The sequence below is a fragment of the Ahaetulla prasina genome, chromosome 6 (genome assembly GCF_028640845.1).
Source record: "Ahaetulla prasina isolate Xishuangbanna chromosome 6, ASM2864084v1, whole genome shotgun sequence".
Classification (NCBI taxonomy): domain Eukaryota; kingdom Metazoa; phylum Chordata; class Lepidosauria; order Squamata; family Colubridae; genus Ahaetulla; species Ahaetulla prasina.
Window position 1 is genome coordinate 108,247,968 of NC_080544.1, and position 22,496 is coordinate 108,270,463.

Genomic DNA, 22,496 nt, shown 5'->3' on the forward strand with positions numbered 1-22,496 from the left:
CCACAGGACAACTCGCCGCAGGATAATTCAACAATTCAATTTAATTATTTAACATAATTTAAACATTATTCTAATTTTCGTCATTCACATTTTATTTTGTCCCTTCTTTGGCATCCTTTCTTTTATGATTCTATTAAACTATTTCTTCAATCTTAGGATAACTCTTTTCCCATGGAAAGTTGTCCTGTGGCAAATTGGCCATTGTGAGTTGTCTCGTTGATGAGTTGGCTGAGGCGAGTTGGCCATGGTGAGTTGTCATAGACCCAGTAAGAAGATCATCTCTCATCCGAGCAATCGGGAGATGGTAGATTTCAGGTAGAAACATAGAGAAAGGAACATCCGAGGAAAATAAATGAAGCAAAAGAACAAAAGTTCTGGGCAGGAATCTTAAGAGAGAGAAAATAAGGTGAAAAGTCTTGGAATTGAGGATTCACTCTGGGACACTATCTATAAACCATCTGTTTTATTTGATTGTAACATTACTCAACTTTGATTCACTTGGCAGCCTGCAAAACAATATGGAAATATATACTCTTTGTGGCTTGGGCCTCGCCTTCTAGTAGTGTTGTCTGGATTCAAAACTGTGAAAGAAGTGATGACCAGCTTCCCAGAAGAATTCTCTGATCGACCAGAGTATGCGTTCTTGAGTACTACAGAGGAAGGAAGGGGTAAGTTTCCACATGCCTCCCACCGACCCGTATGCTCTCACAGAGAGGGTCTTTTCAGGGTGCCGTCCGCCAAGCAGTGTCGGCTGGCGGCCCCCAGGGGAAGGTCCTTCTCTGTGGGAGCACCTACCCTCTGGAACGAACTTCCCCCCGGTTTACGCCAATTGCCTGACCATCGGACCTTTCGCCAGGAACTGAAAACTTATTTATTTATCCAAGCGGGACTGGCCTGATTTTTAAACTCTAAATTTTTAATTTTTAATTTTTAACTGTAATTTTATTGGGTATTTTATATGGTCTATTAGACGGTTTTAATTTCGGCCTTTTATTGAATAAGCTTTTTAATTGTTATTTTAGTATTTATATTAATTGTTTTAAATGAAGGCTGTACACCGCCCTGAGTCCTTCAGGAGAAGGGTGGTATAAAAGTTTAATTAAATAAATAAATAAAAATAAATAAATAAATAAAGTGCAAGTAGTAAGAAACTGTACCTAAATAACCATCAGACTATTATAACTTTTGGTGATATTATGCATAGCATGGGGTGGGGGAAAGTAAGGGATAGTTAACAAAATGGCTTAATGGTATGAGGTAAGCATATATATATAGCTATGTAGGTCTATAGATAGATAGATAGATAGATAGATAGATAGATAGATAGATAGATAGATAGATAGATAGATAGATAGATAGATAGCTAGATAGCTAGATAGCTAGATAGCTAGATAGCTATAGCTATAGCTATAATTGTTTTCTGAGGTTTTCGCGGGTGTTTATATGTAAGTCTTTGGTTATTCGGGTTTTCTCCCACATAAAATTGGAAGTGTCTTGGCGACGTTTTGACGAAGTCTCATTCGTCATCTTCAGGCTGGTGTTTACAGCTTCGTGCTTCTTGCTCCTAGAAGCAAGAAGCTGTAAATACCAGCCTGAAGATGACGAATGAGACTTCGTCGAAACGTCGCCAAGACACTTCCAATTTTACCGGGAGAAAACCTGAATAACCAAAGACCTACATAGCTATAATTCACTATATACCAAATTATTATACATCTCCATTGTAATCTATCTGGTTCATTATACTCATATATTCTTAGACATTTACTTCTTTTTCACTGAATATCCACCTTTCTATTCTGAGGTTCTCAACATCCCCATTCAACTAAAACTCTCCATTTTCCTTTATCACTTTAGTCCTTTTTTTTTTTTTTTGAGTAATATTTTTCCTCTTCCTTCAGATTTGGCCCCTTTCTTCAAATTTTGCAAATTTGATTTTAACCAATTCTCTTTATATGATCAATTCAGCTAAAAGCATTACTTTCATATTGATTATCCACATAGTCATGGAATTAGATGTAATTGGGATCTATTCTAAGTTAATAACATTTCTAAAACTGGAATAAAATCAGCAGCTTTAATGATCTTTCTTGAAATCAAAATAGCCATTTAAATAACCACATTCAATGCCAGTATAAATGACAACTAGAAAAGAGAAGGAAACAGTTTTTAAAAAGGAAAAAAAATTAAGCCAACAGGAGTTGGTTTTGTTTTAGGCCTAGTGCCCATTAATATCTTCATAAATGACTTAGATGAAGGAATAAAAGGGGAACCCATTCAATTTGCAGATGACACTAAGCTTTCAGGACTAGCCAACACCCAGAAACAAACTCAGGATCCAAAAAGATCTTGACAGACTGGAACAATGGGCTGTTATTACTCACTCAATCACCTCCATTGCCCTGTTAATATTTATTTTTTTATTATTTATTTATTTTGTCACAACAGTATATATAAGCATAAGCGTGAAATAATTACACAACATATAAGCATATATATGAGTATGAGTATGTAATAACTATATTAATTGGATATAACGAAAGGAAACAATAGGACAGGAACGGTAGGCACGTTTGTGCTCTTATGCACGTCCCTTACAGACCTCTTAGGAATGGGGTGAGGTCAATAGTAGACAGTTTTTGGTTAAAGCTTTGGGGATTTTGAGAAGAGACCACAGAGTCAGGTAGTGTGTTCCAAGCACTAACAACTCTGTTACTGAAGTCATATTTTCTGCAATCAAGACTATTCTTTCCTATCTCTTTATTTTTATTGTGAAGGGATCTAAAGTCTTAAATTTTTAAAGGTGGGAGGTTATGTATATTTTGTATACTTTAACTTGTGATTGTTGGTCATAATACCCGGTATTTGCTCTGGGAAGTCTTGGGGGGGGGAAGGGGGAGGAAGGGGGGAAAGGGGGGGAAAATAATACATGGATTGATTATTAATGTACAGTACTTTTTGAAGATATGAAAATAAAATTTAAAATGATATTGGGGATGCTCGACTGCCATTTCAGAAAGAAAAGGAGAGAGAAGTAGAAGGAGGGAAGAAAGTAGGTAGGAAAGAGTAGAGAAGGAGGAGGGGAATAAGAAGGTTAGATAGGGTAAGAAGGGAGGAGTGGAGAAGGAGGAGAGGAAGTAGTAAAGTGAAGGAGATGAAGGATGTGAAAGTAGTAGAGGGTAGAGAGGGAGGTTGTGAAGAAAGGAAGTGGCAATCGGGCAGGCCTGAATCAGTAATAAATGAAAATTAATGATTAATGATGGATAATAGTTTGCACATAAATATGATGTTGGAAAATGGAAATAAAAATTATTTAGAATAGAATAGAATAGAATAGAATTTTATTGGCCAAGTGTGATTGGACACACAAGGAATTTGTCTTGGTGCATATGCTCTCAGTGTACATAAAAGAAAAGATACGTTCATCAAGGTACAACATTTACAACACAATTGATGATCAATATATCAATATAAATCATAAGGATTGCCAGCAACAAGTTATAGTCATACAGTCATAAGTGGAAAGAGATTGGTGATGGGAACTATGAAACGATTAATAGTAGTGCAGATTCAGTAAATAGTCTGACAGTGTTGAGGGAATTATTTGTTTAGCAGAGTGATGGCCTTCGGGAAAAAACTGTTCTTGTGTCTAGTTGTTCTGGTGTGCAGTGCTCTATAGCGTCGTTTTGAGGGTAGGAGTTGAAACAGTTTATGTCCAGGATGCGAGGGATCTGCAAATATTTTCACGGCCCTCTTCTTGATTCGTGCAGTATACAGGTCCTCAATGGAAGGCAAGTTGGTAGCAATTATTTTTTCTGCAGTTCTAATTATCCTCTGAAGTCTGTGTTTTTCTTGTTGGGTTGCAGAACCGAACCAGACAGTTATAGAGGTGCAAATGACAGACTCAATAATTCCTCTGTAGAATTGGATCAGCAGCTCCTTGGGCAGTTTGAGCTTACTGAGTTGGCGCAGAAAGAACATTCTTTGTTGTCCTTTTTTAATGATGTTTTTGATGTTAGCTGTCCATTTGAGATCTTGCGATATGATAGAACCCAGAAATTTGAAGGTTTCTACTGTTGATACTGTGTTGTCAAGTATTGTGAGAGGTGGAAGTATGGAAGGGTTTTTCCTAAAGTCTACCACCATTTCTACGGTTTTGAGTGTGTTCAGTTCCAGATTGTTTTGGTTGCACCACAAGGCTAGTCGTTTATTTATATAAGACTGAAGCAGTTAACATTAAGTTTAAATCTATTGTTTGCTCTTGTATTGTTGTGATTGAAGCTGAAGTAGTCTTCAACACGAAGGACATTGCAATAGATGATTCTATGAGTTAAACACAGGTCCTGTCGAAGGCGGCAGAGAAAGCAAGGTTTTTACACCTAGGCAAGAAAAACCAAAGACACAAGTACAGATTAGGTGAAATCTGCCTCAAAAACAGCAATTGTGAAAGGGCCCTTGGAGTCCTAGTAGATGATGACTTAAACATGAGCCAGCGGTATGTGGCAGCAGACAAAAAGCTAATACAACCTTTTGATTGTGTAAACAGAGGCATAGAATCAAAATCACATGAGGTACTAGTACCGCTTTATAAATCTTTGGTGAGGCCACACCTGGAATATGCATCCAATTTTAGTTGTCACATTACAAAAAAAGATGTTGAGACTTTGGAAAAAGTGCAAAGAAGAGCAATTAAAATGATTAAAGGTCTGGAGACAAAAACATATGAAGAACGTTTGCAGGAATTGAATATGGAATATCCATATGGAATTGGATATGGAATATTGGATAAGGAATTGGATATAGTGCTGCTGCATAATGGGGTGAGCTCCCGTTACTAGTCCCAGCTTCTACCAACCTAGCAGTTTTGAAAGCACGTAAAAAATGCAAGTAAAAAAAATATTGACCACCTTTGGTGGGAAGGTAACAGTGTTCTGTCCGCCTTTGGCGTTGAGTCATGCCGGCCACATGACCATGGAGATGTCTTCGGACAGCGCTGGCTCTTCGGCTTTGAAACGGAGATGAGCACCACCCCCTAGAGTCAGGAACGACTAGCACGTATGTGCAAGGGGAACCTTTACCTTTACCTTTAATCTAGAGAAAAGAAGGGCTACGGCTGACATGATAACAATATTCCAGTATTTGAGGGGCTACCACAAAGAAGGGGGTGTCAACTTATTCTCCAAAGCACCAGAAGGCAGGACAAGAAACAATGGATGGAAAATAATAAAGAACATAGCCAGAATCTTAAAAAGTATCAGCATGCCACAAGGCATTGATATTCCCACCTGAAATCCAGAGACATATTTAGCAAGAACTAAACTTAAGTGGTTTTTTTTTAACATGAATGTCATCAGGAATCATTTATCATTGTCTGCTGATGTCCTCAGGAATTATTAATTCCAATGGTCACCTTTGGAAACAACAGCGACACATCGGCATCAGTTCTCTGCGGATGTTAGGGCTGGGCAAGAAAAGCATCGAGCATCAAATAGAAGATGGAGCTCAGACATTGGTGGAGATCTTTAGACAAACAAAAGGTATGTAATTTGGGGGTAATGGCTAAGGTCTCCGTCTGCAGAATTTTTTCCCCATTCTGCGTATTTCAAAAAAGAACACATGTTTGATTCGGTTTCTTTTTTAACTTTTTGAAACCGTTGTCAGAGTTCCCAGTTATCTTCCTTCATCCCCTTACAAGCCCTCTTCCTTAAAACTTTTTTTTAATTTACATTTATATCCCGCCCTTCTCCGAAGACTCAGGGCGGCTTACAGTGTATAAGGCAATAGTCTCATTCTATTTGTATATTTACAAAGTCAACTTATTGCCCCCCCAACAATCTGGGTCCTCATTTTACCTACCTTATAAAGGATGAAAGGCTGAGTCAACCTCGGGCCGGGCTTGAACCTGCAGTAATTGCAGGCTACTGTGTTCTAATAACAGGCTACTAACAGCCTGAGCTATTACGGTCCCTTCATCATAAAACTTCATCATAAAAGAGAGGCGTGGCCAGTGTCACGGGCAAGAGGGTCGCAAACCCCGTGTCTCCGGGGTATGAACCGAAATCCCCCCTGATATGGGGGTCCATGCATTCTTAGGATTGGACCATAGCTGCCTCGAAGGGGCAGCAAAGAATGGGGGAGCCGCCGGAGCAAACGGGGAGATTGCAAACTCCCCACAGCTCCGGAAATCTTTCCCTCGACCCAGCGGGGTGGAATGCAACCGACATCACCAGCTGCAACAAAGCCGCGGCGGCTACAGGTTTGGGCAGGAGGATTAAACACCAAGGCAACAGATTGTTGAAGTCAGGTGAGTCATTATCTCACAAAGAAACTTCATTTTAAATTTGGCACAAGCCTCGGGGGAGGGGGGGGGAACCTAAGACTGGCGGCTAAATTGTATGGGAAGTGAAAGTGGAAGGAATCAATTTAAAGAATACACATTCTGGAAAGTGAATGAATTTGGACGGGGCTTGGATTGGAAGTCAAGAGCCCTAATTAAATAAGAAAAGAAAATAAATCTTTCAATTAAGCATTGGTTTTGAGATCCCTGGAAGTTTGAATGGACTATTCAGGAAATAAAAGAAATAAGAGAAAAGAGTTAAAAAGAATATCGTACTGATTTTAATGGAACATCTCAAATCCCACTATCCTCTAATTTTTGGAAACTTAAAGAAACTATCAAAAGGAGACAAAATTTTGGATAAAGACAAATAAGCTGAGACAAAGGGAAGGCGTGGCTTATTTTTATAGAAATAAATTGGACACTGTGCCTATTGAGATCGTAATTTAAAAGAAAATGATTAAAGACAGAAGAAGAATGAAAGAAAGAAAAATTTCTCCGGGTTTAAAATATCTATAATGTGATTTTATGATACAGTTAAGGAAAAAATGTTGGAAAATTGACCACCATGAACCAAAACATCTAAGAACAAAGAAATTTAAGCTGTCACCAAAATGGCTACTTGTTACTTGTGACTTGCAATTGTATCAAAGAGTGACATCTAGAGGCAGAGGAAGATTGTAAGAGTCGAATAGCTTTGTAATGACTATTCCCATGAGGATTGGTGTCGGTGTGATTATGCAACAGTTTTAAAAAAAAGATCCTTGGATGGCTGCCTTTGGACTACAGAACTAAATGAAAAATTTGTTATTTAAGCAAAATATGGGGGATGAATATGGAACAAAAGGAAACATCTTAAACAAGAAGAAACCTAATTGTGTTTTAAAATGTCCAATTTATCATTTGTGATTTGTAATTGTATTAAAGAATGCTTTTCAGAGGCAGAGGAAGAATGTAAGAATGGAATAGCAGACTATTCCCACGAAGATGGTTCTGTTGATATGACTACACGACATATTTAGAAAGGATTCAATAGCCGCTCTCAGAATTATGTTAAGAATTTAAGTAGAGAATGTCAACATTTATGTAAAAATAAAAGTGACAATTATGCAAAAATTAATAATGATGTTTTGGGGAATGTAGGGAAAGATTGTAGAATAAACTGGGATAAGAGGGAAATGAGTGTTATTATGCAGAGGAAAAAGTTACTTTTTTTGCTTTTAAGAATAAGTAAGGTAATAAAAATGATTGGTGATAAAAACTTCTAAGGAAATAGTTAAACACAACGGAGGAATAACTGGGGGAAACAAGTAGTAATTACTCTTTTAAAATGTTAATTTTTTTTGTTTTGTATCGAAATTGATTAAATGATTTTTTTTTTTAAAAAAAAATGTTATTTAGAGGCAGAGGAAGATTATAAGAGGGAATGGTCCTTGTGAGTTCAGGACTATCCCTAAGTAGGAAAGAAATTGTCTATGTGATTGCTGGGCAGTTTTAAGAAAGAGTTATTAGATGGTCTGACCTCTGATTAAGTAATATAGATATAAGATTCAGATTTGTGAAATCTAAGACGTTAATAGAAGATTCATTAATTTTTTTTATTTTTTTTTGTTTACATTTATACCCCGCCCTTCTCCGAAGACTCAGGGCGGCTTACAGTGTATAAGGCAATAGTCTCATTCTATTTGTATATTTTTACAAAGTCAACTTATTGCCCCCCCAACAATCTGGGTCCTCATTTTACCTACCTTATAAAGGATGGAAGGCTGAGTCAACCTTGGGCCGGGCTCGAACCTGCAGTAATTGCAGGCTTTGTGTTCTTAATAACAGGCTGTTCTTAATAACAGGCCTTACCAGCCTGCGCCATTCACATTAATGATGTTTTGGGGAATTAAATATGGGGACTAGACTTCATTTAAATATCTTTCAGAATGGGATGGAATTGATTTTTTCTTTTCTTTTCTTTTTTTTAATTTGCATTTATATCCCGCCCTTCTCCGAAGAATCAGGGCGGCTTACACTATGTCAAGCAATAGTCTTCATCCTATTTGTATATTTATATACAAAGTCAACTTATTTTTTATTACATATATGCAAATAATAATGAAATTTAAGAAGGAGAAGAAAATATATTGTATTAGACCATAATAGGGAGTCAAAATTAATATGTTCAAGGATGTACCTGACCAATAATCTGTTCACAATGATTTTTTTAGTATGTTTATAAAAAATAAAATAAAAAATTTCAAAAAAAACCCTTCATTATAAAATATCTTCATTTGCAGGACAACCCTTTGACCCATCCCTTCCAGTAATAAATGCAGTTTCTAATGTGATATGTGCTTTGAGTTTTGGACATCAGTTTGCTCCTGACGATGAAAACTTCCAGAAGTTAATTCAAGCCCTTGAAACTCTGGTGAAATTCTCTGGTGGCTTTTTTCATCTGGTGAGTCATGTTTTATATCAAAGCTCCCCTCCCAAACCTACCGTATGTTTCCATCAATAATTTCATGTAAACATTTATTTATTTATTTATTTAATTTATATACCACCCTTCTCCCGAAGGACTCAGGGCAGTTCACAGCCATGGTAAAAAGTACAAATCAAAAAGTTTAAAAAAGCATTTAAAAACTAATTAAATTAAAAGCTGAAAGAATTATAATAAAACTATATTAAAACCCCAATAAAAAACTTCATTAAGCCAGCCCTGCACGATGAAATAGAAAGGTCTTTAGCTCGTGGCGAAAGGTCCAGAGATCTTGAAGTTGACGTATCCTCGGAGGCAGTTCATTCCAGAGGGCAGGAGCTCCCACAGAGAAGGCTCTCCCCCTGGTGGTCGCCAGTCTGCATTGTTTGACCAATGGCACCCTGAGGAGACCCCCTCTATGGGAACGCACGGGTCGATGGGAGGCTATTGGTAGCAGCAGGCGGTCTCGTAGATAACCTATGCCATGGAGCACTTTAAAGGTGATAACCAACACCTTGAATTGTACCCGGAAGACCACCGGAAGCCAGTGCAGCTCGCGCAGGAGAGGTGTTACATGGGAGCCTCGAGTTGCTCCCACTATTACCCGCGTGGCCGCATTCTGAACCAGTTGGAGCCTCGGGTGCTCTTCAAGGGGAGCCCCATGTAAAGAGCGTTACAGTAGTCCAGGCGGGAAGTGACGAGAGCATGACTAGAATCCATGAAGGAAGCCTTAGAAATCATCTATTGCATTGCCTTATTATTCCCAGTAGGTGTGTCTTTAAATCAGTCTTGACTCAAGGTGAAAGCCTGGACAAGTCTTTGCAGTTTTGTTGTCAAGGTTTTGGAAGTGGTTTTTCATTGCCTACATCCTAGGGCTGAGAGAGTCCACCATCACCCAGTTGACTTAATGCTTGAGTTGGGACTAGTACTCACAATATCTCAGTTTCTAAATTGGGGCATTAACCACTGTACCAAAGTGGTTCTGCCCATGAAAAAAAATCCATCATTAGAGTTTCGCCACTAGATGGCTGTCCACCCCATGTTTAAACTGCTCTCGAAAAGATGGTCTAATAATACCTTGGTAAGACCACACTTGAAATATTACGATCCCGTTTTGGTCGCCAGGATAAAAAAAAATAAAAGATCTTGAGACTTTGGAAAGAATGCAGAAAAGAGAACTAAATGATCAGGGTGGAGGATAAAACATATGAAGAACAGTTGCAGGAATTGTATGTCTAGTGTAGTGAAAAGAAGGAGTAGGGTTGGCATGATAGCAGTATTCCAGTATTGGAGGGGTTGCCCCAAAGAAGAGGGGGTCAATCTATTCTCCAAAGTACCTGAAGTCAGGACAAGAAGCAATGGATGGAAACTAATCAAAGAGAGAACCTATCTAGAATTAAGGAGAAATTTCCTGATAGGGAAAAAAAGGGACGCGGTGGCTCAGGGGCTAAGACAGCTGAGCTTGTCGATCGAAAGGTCAGCAGCTTGGCAGTTCGAATCCCTAGTGCTGCTGCGTAATGGGGTGAGCTCCCGTTACTTGTCCCAGCTTCTGCCAACCTAGCAGTTTCGAAAGCACATAAAAATGCAAGTAGAAAAAATAGGGACCACCTTTGATGGGAAGGTAACGGTGTTCCGTGTGCCTTTGGCGTTGAGTCATGCCGGCCACATGACCATGGAGACGTCTTTGAACAGCGCTGGCTCTTCGGCTTTGAAATGGAAATGAGCACCGCCCCCTAGAGTCGGCAACAACTAGCACGTAAGTGCGAGGGGAACCTTTACCTTTATCTTACCTTCATGATAGGGAGAACAATTAACCTATGGAATGGCTTGCTTTAGATGTTGTGGGTGTTCCCTCACAGGACATTTTTAAGCAGCAATTGTACAGCCATTGTTTGAAATGATATATAGAGTCTCCTGTTTGAACAGGAGGTTGGATTTAAAGACCTACAAGGTCCCTTCCAACTCTATTGTTCCGTTACGAAAAGCTAGCAGATTGAAAATCCAACCCATTTAGTTAATACATGGTTTAGCTTGGCATGTGAATCCTGCTGGGTCTAATTTTTTGAATCATAGCTTTGTGCGCTATGGGTAATCATATTTACAAAGTCTCCTGGAGAAAATGAGAGAATAAGATAATTTTATAACAGCTTCTGCCTCTATCATTATTCTTTTCTCCAAGAATTTGGGAAGGGCTTTTCTGGAGGATTTTTGAGGTCTGACACCATGTACGGTTTGCCATGTTATAATGTGCTAGCAATGTTTTTCTTTGTTTATTAAGTGTGGTCTATTTCTGTGAGCTGTTTAGAGCAGGGGTCTCCAACCTTGATCCCTTGAAGACTTGTGGACTTCAATTCTGGGAGTTGAAGTCCACAAGTCTTAAAGGGACCAAGGTTGGAGACTCCTGGCTTAGAGTCTTCTTTAATTGTAGTGGGGGAATAAATAAATTTATCCTTTTCCATTTCTGTTAGCTGTTCATTGTGTTCCGACGATTAATGAGCTACCTTCCAGGCCCGCACAAGGAGGCCTTGGCTTCTATAGAGGTGATCACTTCTTTTGCAAAGCAGGAAATCGAGAAACACAAGGAATCCAGCGCTCTGCATGAGCCCCAAGATTTCATTGATCACTATCTTCTTCAGATTGACAAGGTACGGTTCAATACATAAAGAAGAAATTATTATATTCATGCTATAAGCAAACAGGAGGGGCTACTGAAATTGTCTTCACTGGATCCCCCACCACCACCTTTTGCGTTCAATTTCTATTCTGAATTTAGCCCATGTTAATTCAGGTTACTTCTAAATAAGAGTTATATTGTACTGCAATCTTTTTTTAAAAAATTATTATTAAGGTTTTATTTTATTATATAAAATACAAAGAACAGAAGCAAAATAGGAAAATAGGGGAGGGAAATGGAGTGGGGAAAAGGGGGTGTGAGATACAGGGGGAAAGAGAAAAAGAAAGCAAAAACTTGGGTTAAACCTTTCTTTCAGTTGCACATACCAAGTAAGAAATTCCATCCTAATTCCAGTTAACTCAGTAAGTTTAAGTCACTCCTTCCAGCTTGTCTTCATCAAGTGAAATTTTTTCTTCTCTGGAAGTTTTATCTTGTAGGCCTTTCTTTTTATCACGAGATTCTCAACCTTCTTAATTTCCTTAAAGAAAAAGTCCCAAATTTGTCTTTTTTCTTGACACTCTTTTTTCAGTTGTGCTGAGAGGTTTGTAACCATTGTAGTGAAATATCAGGTTCTTCCAAAACTGCGATAAACTCAAACACTAAGAACCCAAACACTAAGTGCATACTTGATGGACATTACCTTACAGACGACCCCCATCCCGTTAAAGACCTTGGAGTTTTCATGTCAAACGATCTAAGTGCCAAAGCCCACTGCAACTACATAGCAAAAAAAGCTCTGAGTTGTAAACCTAATCTTGCGTAGCTTCTTTTCCAAAAACACCACACTACTAACCAGAGCATATAAAACATTTGCTAGACCTATTCTTGAATACAGCTCGCCTGTTTGGAACCCTCACCACATCTCTGACTTCAATACTGCTTCATTCAAAGAATGAAGAATGGAATGGAGGCTTGACGGTTAGCAATAATCCTTTATTAACAACAAACTAACAGCGAGTAAAAATAGGGCAATATTCCCGAACAAACCAACTTCACTCACAGCTGCTACTTATATAGCAGCTATCACCTGCTGGCCAATGATGGCCACTCATTTATAAGCCAATAGGCAACGATTCTCTAGCCACATACGCTGCACTCCTCCCCCCATGGATGGCACATGCATAATCCTGCAAGTATGCAGGGCGCTGACGCAATCGTCCCGATCGACGCAGTTCAGGGCTTCCAGCAGGTTGAACAGAAGGAGGTAGCTCTGGAACCGCAGGAACAACCGGGACCGATGAAGGCGATACCGCAGGAGGGCTGGAAGGCGGCACTGCAGGAGGACTGGAGGGCGGCACCCCAGAAGGGCTAGCCGACGGAAGTGTTGAACCATCCAATAAAGTAGCCATCGGAAACTTTGGTTGTAGTGAGACATCGAAATTGCCGACCGGCTGAAGAGTAGGAACCGAAAGTAATCCATCAGGAGTCCTGCCAGGCGAATCTTGGGGAATTGCAGGGGCAATAAATTTACATCCCCGAATTTGGTCCACATGACGCCGCCAAATCCGCCCATCCTCGAGCTCCACCCTGTAAGAACGAGGCCCCGTCACTTGGACAATTCGGCCCGGCAACCACAAGGGATAACCCCCATGGTTCTGGACAAAAACCTGTTCCCCCTCAGTAAAGGTCCTGATACGGCTAGTCGAGGCCAACGGGGTATCAGAGACATAATTGGGATGTAATCTGTCTAGGGTCGTTCGCAGGCGCCGGCCCATAAGAAGCTCGGCTGGGCTGCGATTGGTCATCAAGGCAGGAAGCTCATCCACAAAAAAAACGGATGAGGCAGGGGCTGGGTCCTCGACCCCCAAAGGGAGAGGACAACGGCTAAGGCCATCTGCATTGGAAAGCTCTTTCCCAGGGCGATAGATCAACCGATAATTGTACGCTGCCAAAAAAATAGACCACCTTAACAGGCGAGGAGACATGATCTGAGGGGTCTGTTTGTCACCAGCCAACAACCCCAAAAGAGGCTTATGATCAGTGAACAATTGAAAAAAACGGCCATAAATGTAATCATGAAACCGTTTAACGGCAGCTACAATGGCCAGAACCTCCTTATCTAGTTGACTGTAATTCCTCTCTGCCGACGACAGAGTCCGAGAAAAATAAGCAATTGGAGCCTCAGATCCATTTGGTAGTAGGTGGCTTAGAACAGCCCCTACGCCATATGGAGAGGCATCACAAGCTAAAGTAAGGGGGACACTGTCGCTATATTGGACCAACACGGCATCCGAGGTAAGGAGAGCCTTGACAGCAGCAAAAGCAGAGGCCTGGGCTTTGCCCCATGACCAAGGAGTCCTACCATCGAGTAACCTATGAAGAGGCTCCGCCACAGAAGCCTTATGGGGCAGGAACACGCTATAAAAGTTAAGGAGTCCCAAGAACGACTGCAAGTCTGCTTTGCAGGTAGGAGTAGGGGCATTTTTTATCGCCTCCACCTTTGACGGGGTTGGATGCAACCCATCAGCATCAATTAGGAACCCCAGGAACTCAACCCTAGGCACCCCGAATGTACACTTAGACTTTTTAAGCTTAAGGCCCGTCTGTTGGAAACGGGTAAGAACCTGTCGCAGGCGGCTAATGAGGGCATCCTGGCTCGTGGCAGAGACCAACACATCATCGAAATATGGAACGACTCCAGGTATGCCCTGCAAGAGCCGCTCCATAAGACTCTGAAACAACCCAGGGGCCACACTAATCCCAAACTGCAGGCGGCGGCATTTAAAAGCGCCCCTGTGAGTGACAATGGTTTGTGCAGCCGCCGTGGCATCATCCACAGGAAGCTGCTGATATGCTTGTGCCATATCTAACTTAGCAAAGATAGACCCCTGGCCCAAAGAGTGGAGAAGGTGTTGGACTACAGGAACTGGATAAGGGTGTGCCTGCAAAGCACGGTTCAATGTGCATTTAAAATCACCACAGATGCGTACCGAACCATCCGGCTTAATGGGGGTGACAACAGGAGTCTCCCACTTAGAGTGGTCGGTGGGCTCCAGCACCCCTTGAGCAATCAACTTATCCAGTTCCTTGTCTACCTTTGGACGCAGCGCAAAAGGCACCCGTTGAGGCTTAAGCCTAATAGGAGACACCTGGGGATCAAGGTTTAGAGATATAGGGTTGCCCTTATATTGACCCAGGGAATCAGCAAATACCTCAGCAAACTCAGACATCAGGGCCTCGAACCCATCTGTGGTGGTAGAATGAATGCCGGTGATGTTAAGGCCCAATGCTGAGAACCAATCCAACCCCAATAAGCTGTGTAGGTCACCCTTAACTACAAGCAATGGGAGGTGACCGGAGAAAACACCTTTCTCCACCCGAAGGCGGGCACCTCCAAGAATGGGAATATCATTCCCCTGATAGTCCTTCAGTCTGGTAGTACAGGCAGTCAACCGACTTTCAGTGAAGCTTGGAGCTATCTTCTGTAAGGTGTTCCAGGCAATAATAGATTTAGAAGAGCCTGTGTCCACCTCCATTTTATAAGGCACCCCCTCCAACTTGATAGTAAGAAAATTTTTCTTGTTGGAGCCAGTCGACGCCTGGCTGATCGACACTGCAGGGTTGGTGTTTCCTCGGTTCACAGTGAAGCAATCATCTTGGGACACAGGAGGACCTCTCTGGAACCGTCTAGCTGGACGAGGACCTGATGGAATATTGTCCAGTGGGGTAGAACGACAAACCCTAGCCAGATGTCCCCGTTTGCCGCATTTGCGGCAAACTGCAGTTTTGAAATAACACAACGAGCGAGGGTGATTCTCTCCGCATCCCAGGCACGGCGCCGTCTGTGGTTTCCGCTCTGGTGGCCGCTTGGCTCCCGGGGCTACTCGGAGGCGACCCACCTCATCTTCCTCACCCTCGAATTCCTTGGAGAGAACATCGTCATGGTGAATGGAAGCAGAGTGGGCCACCGTATGCGTGGCCGGAACCCTATGCATCTCCGCCGATGACTTCTCTGACATTTCATAGGCACGTGCCTCATCCAAGGCAGACTGGAGGGTAATGTCCGTTCTAGATAAAAGACGGCGTTGCAATCTCAAACTCCTTACGCCACACACCAGCTGCTCAAGAAGGGAGTCATCCAAGTTAGGGAACTCACACTCTATAGCAGCGATTCTATTCTATTCTATTCTATTCTATTCTATTCTATTCTATTCTATTCTATTCTATTCTATATTTCTATTCTATTCTATATTTCTATTCTATTCTATTCTATTCTATTCTATTCTATTCTATTCTATTCTATATTTCTATTCTATTCTATTCTATTCTATTCTATTTTATTCTATATTTCTATTCTATTCTATTCTATTTTATTCTGTTCTGTTCTGTTCTGTTCTGTTCTGTTCTGTTCTATTCTATTCTATTCCATTCATTTCACTCCTATTCTATTCTATTCTATTCTATTCTATTCTATTCTATTCTATTCTATTCTATTCTATTCTATTCTATTCTATTCTATTCTGAAGAGAAAGTCATAATTTACTGTCCGTTTGTAAGGTGAATTTCAAACCAATGGTTTCTTCATCTTCTTCAACAGATTGCAGGCCCTTCCCTCCCAGCTTCTGGCATGCAAATAGCTTTGGAGTTCAACTCCAGAAGCTGTTTGCCATCTTATTGGAGGGTTCTTATAGGAAGTTAAGTGCCAAAGCCCACTGCAACTATATAGCTAAGAAGGCTCTAAGAGTTGTTAACTTAATTTTACGTAGCTTCTTTTCAAAAAACACCACGCTACTGACCAGAGTATATAAAACATTTGTTAGGCCAATTCTTGATTACTGCTCTCCTGTCTGGAACCCATACCGTATATCTGACATCAACACAGTTGAGCGTGTCCAAAGGTATTTTACGAGAAGAATTCTCCACTCCTCCGAAACCAATAAAATACCTTATTCCACCAGACTTGATATCCTGGGTCTAGAAAACTTGGAACTTCGTCGCCTTCGATAGGATCTGGGTTTAGCATATAAAATCATCCGTTGTAATGTCCTTCCTGTCAATGACTTTTTCAGTTTCAATAACAATATCACAAGAGCTACCAACAGATTTAAACTCAATGTCAACCGCTCCAGTTTAGATTGCAGAAAACACGATTTCTGTAACAGAATTGTATATGCTTGGAATGCATTACCTGACTCTGTGGTTTCTTCTCATAACCCCAAAGGCTTTACTCAAAAACTGTCCACGGTTGACCTCACCACTTTCCTTAGAGGACTCTAAGGGGCGTGCATAAGAGCACAAACGTGCCTACCGTTCCTGTCCTATTGTTTCTTCCCCTATGTATATATATGTTTATAGTACCTCGTTTCTCCTCATATATACGTTCATATATTATATAACCCTTTATGCAACACTTGTATATATTGTTACGACAAATAAATAAATAAATAAATAAATAAATAAATAAATAAATAAATAAATAAATAAATAAATAAATAAATAAGTTCTTCGACACAACCTGGCTGGTTGGGTCATAAAAACTGATGGGATGCCAGTTAAAAAGCAGAAGTGCTCCCTCCTTCAGAGATCTCTCCCTGGGCATATGTTCAGTTAGCCATCTCCCCAGAAGTTCGTACTTCTGCAATCTTAAACTCGCATTAAACAAGGGAGATTTTTTTGTGGAGTAAGCTAGAATTATTATCATTTGTGTTTGCCTATCACTTCTTTCCCCTTTTTATAAAGTATTAAGAGGGAAAAGAATTAACAGGGACTCTTGAGTAATTCATATTGAAATGATTATTTTCCCTGATCAGCAAAGGAAGATACTTAAGGGTCTTAACCATCTGTAAAATGTAAAACAGTTTGAAACAAGGAAAAAAAACTCTTCCTCTCCAATGTTTTCAGAAAAAGTTTGATTTTTTTTAACAGCAACTTTTATTGATTTGAAGTTATAGCGAGTCATTTTATTTACAATTTCATTCCATCAGTCTTGAGTGGACCATTGGTCTGGTTACCACACTCAAGATATACAGTCCTCTTAATACTGGCCCTCATTCCTAAACCATTAAGGCAGGTTTTCCACCTTTAGAATAGAATAGAATAGAATTTTATTGGCCAAGTGTGATTGAACACACAAGGAATTTGTCTTGGTGCATATGCTCTCAGTGTACATAAAAGAAAAGATACGTTCATCAAGGTACAACATTTACAACACAATTGATGGTCAATATATCAATATAAATCATAAGGATTGCCAGCAACAAGTTACAGTCATACAGTCATAAGTGGAAAGAGATTGGTGATGGGAACTATGAGACGATTAATAGTAGTGCAGATTCAGTAAATAGTCTGACAGTGTTGATGGAATTATTTGTTTAGCAGAGTGATGGCCTTCTTGTGTCTAGTTGTTCTGTTGTGAGTGCTCTATAGTGTCGTTTTGAGGGTAGGAGTTGAAACAGTTTAATTAATGGTTCAAGAATTCCACTCTCTACCATGATATCATCAGCATATAATAGCATCCATGGGTGTTGTAATTGAAGGTTTCTGGTTATATTGTTCGTACTGTACAGAGTATAAAGAGCAGCGGTGAGAATTGGACCATTTGTGGTTGAGAAGGAAATAGATCATGCGGTAGTTGCTTAAAAGCTTTTTCTAGCTCAGTGACTGCCATATTTGTGATGGTTTGCTTCTCAAGATGCTTCTCTATCACTAGAAAAATGGCCTGTATTGTAGCAGTTGTCCCCCAGTTCTTCACCAAGTTACACTGCTTTGCTGCAAGGATTTATTATTTATTTATTTATTTATTTATTGAATTTCTATACCGCCCTTCTCCCGAAGGACTCAGGGCGGTTTACAGCCAAATAAAACAGAGTTACAAAAATGAAAAACATTTTAAAAATCTAAATTCAAATTAGGCCGAAACGAATAAAACAGTGATAAAACCAAAATAAAAACCCACATTTAAAATACGTTAGGCCAGTCCTGCACGATAAAACAAGAAGGTCTTAAGCTCGCGTCGGAAGGTCCGGAGGTCGGGGAGTTGACGTATCCCCGGAGGCAGCTCATTCCAGAGGGCAGGAGCCCCCACAGAGAAGGCCCTCCCCCTGGGCGTCGCCAATTGACATTGTTTGATTGACGGTACCCTGAGGAGGCCCTCCCTATGGGAGCGCACAGGTCGCTGGGAGGCTATTGGTGGCAGCAGGCGGTCTCATAAATAACCCAGTCCTAAGCCATGGAGCGCTTTAAAGATGGTAACCAACATCTTGAATTGCACCCGGAAGACCACTGGAAGCCAGTGCAGCTTGCGCAGGAGAGGTGTTACATGGGAGCCTCGAGTCGCTCGAAGGATAATGTTGTCATTTTTTTTTGTTTACATTTATATCCCGCCCTTCTCCGAAGACTCAGGGCGGCTTACAGTGTGTAAGGCAATAGTCTCATTCAATTTGTATATTTACAAAGTCAACTTATTGCCCCCCCAACAATCTGGGTCCTCATTTTACCTACCTTATAAAGGATGGAAGGCTGAGTCAACCTTGGACCTGGTGGGACTAGAACCTGCAGTAATTGCAGGCAGCTGGTTTTAATAACAGGCTTCTTGCAGCCTGAGCCACCACGGCTTGTCATGATCTAGCACAGGTAGCCTTCAACATGTAACCCAGCTGAGCCCAAAATTTCTGTTGCTAAGCAAAGTGGCTATTAAGTGAATTTTGTCCCATTTGATGAACTTTCTTGCCGGAGCTGTTAAGCGAATCAGTGCATTTGTTAAGTGAATCATGTAATCATTAAGCAAGCCTGGCTTTCCCCATTGACTTTGCTTGTCAGAGCCCAGCCGGGAAGTTTACGAATGGTGATTACATGACCCCAGGGTTAGGGTTAAGGTTAGGGTTTTGGATGCTGCAATGATATGAAAGCGTGTTTGCCTATCACTTCTTTCCCCTTTTTATAAAGTATTAAGAGGGAAAAGAATTAACAGGGACTCTTGAGTAATTCATATTGAAATGATTATTTTCCCTGATCAGCAAAGGAAAATACTTAAGGGTCTTAACCATCTGTAAAATGTAAAACAGTTTGAAACAAGGAAAAAAAGCTCTTCCTCTCCAATGTTTTCAGAAAAAGTTTGATTTTTTTTAACAGCAACTTTTATTGATTTGAAGTTATAGCGAGTCATTTTATTTACAATTTCATTCCATCAGTCTTGAGTGGACCATTGGTCTGGTTACCACACTCAAGATATACAGTCCTCTTAATACTGGCCCTCATTCCTAAACCATTAAGGCAGGTTTTCCACCTTTAGAATAGAATAGAATAGAATTTTATTGGCCAAGTGTGATTGAACACACAAGGAATTTGTCTTGGTGCATATGCTCTCAGTGTACATAAAAGAAAAGATACGTTCATCAAGGTACAACATTTACAACACAATTGATGGTCAATATATCAATATAAATCATAAGGATTGCCAGCAACAAGTTACAGTCATACAGTCATAAGTGGAAAGAGATTGGTGATGGGAACTATGAGACGATTAATAGTAGTGCAGATTCAGTAAATAGTCTGACAGTGTTGATGGAATTATTTGTTTAGCAGAGTGATGGCCTTCTTGTGTCTAGTTGTTCTGTTGTGAGTGCTCTATAGTGTCGTTTTGAGGGTAGGAGTTGAAACAGTTTAATTAATGGTTCAAGAATTCCACTCTCTACCATGATATCATCAGCATATAATAGCATCCATGGGTGTTGTAATTGAAGGTTTCTGGTTATATTGTTCGTACTGTACAGAGTATAAAGAGCCGAGGTGAGAATTGGACCATTTGTGGTTGAGAAGGAAATAGATCATGCAGTAGTTGCTTAAAAGCTTTTTCTATTTCAGTGACTGCCATATTTGTGATGGTTTGCTTCTCAAGATGCTTCTCTATCACTAGAAAAATGGCCTGTATTGTATCAGTTGTCCCCCAGTTCTTCACCAAGTTGCATTGGTTTGCTGCAAGGATTTATTATTTATTTATTTATTTATTTATTGAATTTCTATACCGCCCTTCTCCCGAAGGACTCAGGGCGGTTTACAGCCAAATAAAACAGAGTTACAAAAATGAAAAACATTTTAAAAATCTAAATTCAAATTAGGCCGAAACGAATAAAACAGTGATAAAACCAAAATAAAAACCCACATTTAAAATACGTTAGACCAGTCCTGCACGATAAAACAAGAAGGTCTTAAGCTCGCGTCGGAAGGTCCGGAGGTCGGGGAGTTGACGTATCCCCGGAGGCAGCTCATTCCAGAGGGCAGGAGCCCCCACAGAGAAGGCCCTCCCCCTGGGCGTCGCCAATTGACATTGTTTGATTGACGGTACCCTGAGGAGGCCCTCCCTATGGGAGCGCACAGGTCGCTGGGAGGCTATTGGTGGCAGCAGGCGGTCTCGTAAATAACCCGGTCCTAAGCCATGGAGCGCTTTAAAGATGGTAACCAACCTGACTGTAACTTTGTTGCTGGCAATCCTTATGATTTATATTGATATATTGACCATCAATTGTGTTGTAAATGTTGTACCTTGATGAACGTATCTTTTCTTTTATATATACTAAGAGCATATGCACCAAGACAAATTCCTTGTGTGTCCAATCACACTTGGCCAATAAAAATTCTATTCTATTCTATTCTATTCTATTCTATTCTATTCTATTCTATTCTATTCTATTCTATTCTATTCTTATGCATCACTTAGGGCATAACTAAGGTAGTGTCTTAATGTGAACCTACCAGTAGCAGTATTATTCTCCTGCATTGATATTCCTACATAACCACCAGGAATGTATTTATTCTCTAGAGATACGGAGATAAAAAATAACCTCAGAAAAGCGGGATAAAATTTGTTGTAATTTTAATTTTTTTTTATTTTAAACTTCAGAGCAGGAATGACCCCGAATCGACCTATAAGGAAGAGAACCTGGCTCTGTGTATTTTTGATTTTTTTATTGCTGGAACAGAGACAACCGTGATTACTCTGATGTGGGCACTTCTCCTCTTGACCAATCATCCCAACATCCAAGGTGAGACAGGCATGGAACAAGAGTCACTCTCAGGTTTTAAAAGACACCGAAATTATTTGAAACCAATTCTTCATAATAATTTTCAGTGTAGATTCTTGATTCTATAAGCAGGAGTATGAACTATAAGCAGGATTAAAGGAAATCAAAGAACGTATACAGAGAAAAATTGCCGTATGCTACATAAATAAATAAACAAACAGAGAGCCTTCTTTGCAAAATAAAATATTCAGCGAGGAGCTAAAAACTGGAAATCAGTGCAAATCAGGTCAGATTTAAAGCTTTCAATGCAGAAGGCTACCAAGCTTGGGGTGGAAGGGGCGGAGCCAACCTAGGACCATTGTCTGCAGCACTGAGAGACGTAACCAGGATGAGTGTAATGGCTCCTCCTGCAGACCGCTTTCCTGATGTGAATTCAGAGGAGGAAGAGGAGGAGGAGTCAGGTCCTGACATTTTTGGGGAAGAGAGCATGGAGGCAACAGAGAGAGATGGACCAGGGAACGGAGGGTCCGAGCCTGATGGGGCAACCACAACCAGGACTATTGAATGAATGGCAGGCTGAGACAGAGACATGGGAGCCACAGCTGTGACAGGTTAGCCTGAATGATCCAGCCATGGATCCCAAGTATCTGCCCACAGTCAGATGAGGTTAAGGAGGTGAAGTCCACACTTCCTCCTGAGGAGACAGGCACAATGCTGGTTGGCCAGGTTATTGACGATGAGGCAATCTCACCCATTGTGAGGGACTGTACTGGCGTTGCCTACTGAATCCTGCCCAATGTAATAGGTGTTGCTGGAACAATGTGTCTGGTTTCTTACCTCCTGTTCTTTGTGACTTGATTTGGAACCCTGTATATGGATTTAGAACTGGCTTTAGACTTTGTTTGGCATTTATTTATTTATTTATTTTATTTATTTTGTCACAACAATATATATAAGTATCATACAAAAAGATTATATAGTATATAAACATGTATATGAGTAAATATTAGGAGGTATAAGCATATATATATATATATATAAGAAGAAGAAAAAGAAAAA

The 22,496-nt window shown here is 40.4% G+C and overlaps 1 protein-coding gene across 3 annotated transcripts in view; it reads left to right on the forward strand.

Annotated features, from left to right (window-relative positions):
* LOC131200521 (cytochrome P450 2J5-like) overlaps positions 1-22,496 on the forward strand; it is a 33,616-nt gene that overhangs the window by 5,615 nt on the left and 5,505 nt on the right. The window contains exons 2-6 of one of the 3 annotated variants that reach the window (XM_058187379.1): positions 506-668; positions 5,388-5,537; positions 8,623-8,783; positions 11,273-11,449; positions 21,317-21,458. In XM_058187379.1, coding sequence (XP_058043362.1) covers positions 506-668; positions 5,388-5,537; positions 8,623-8,783; positions 11,273-11,449; positions 21,317-21,458 — 793 coding nt within the window. The remainder of the gene's footprint in view (positions 1-505; positions 669-5,387; positions 5,538-8,622; positions 8,784-11,272; positions 11,450-21,316; positions 21,459-22,496) is intronic. The other 2 variants (XM_058187380.1, XM_058187381.1) reach the window with 2 other exon arrangements.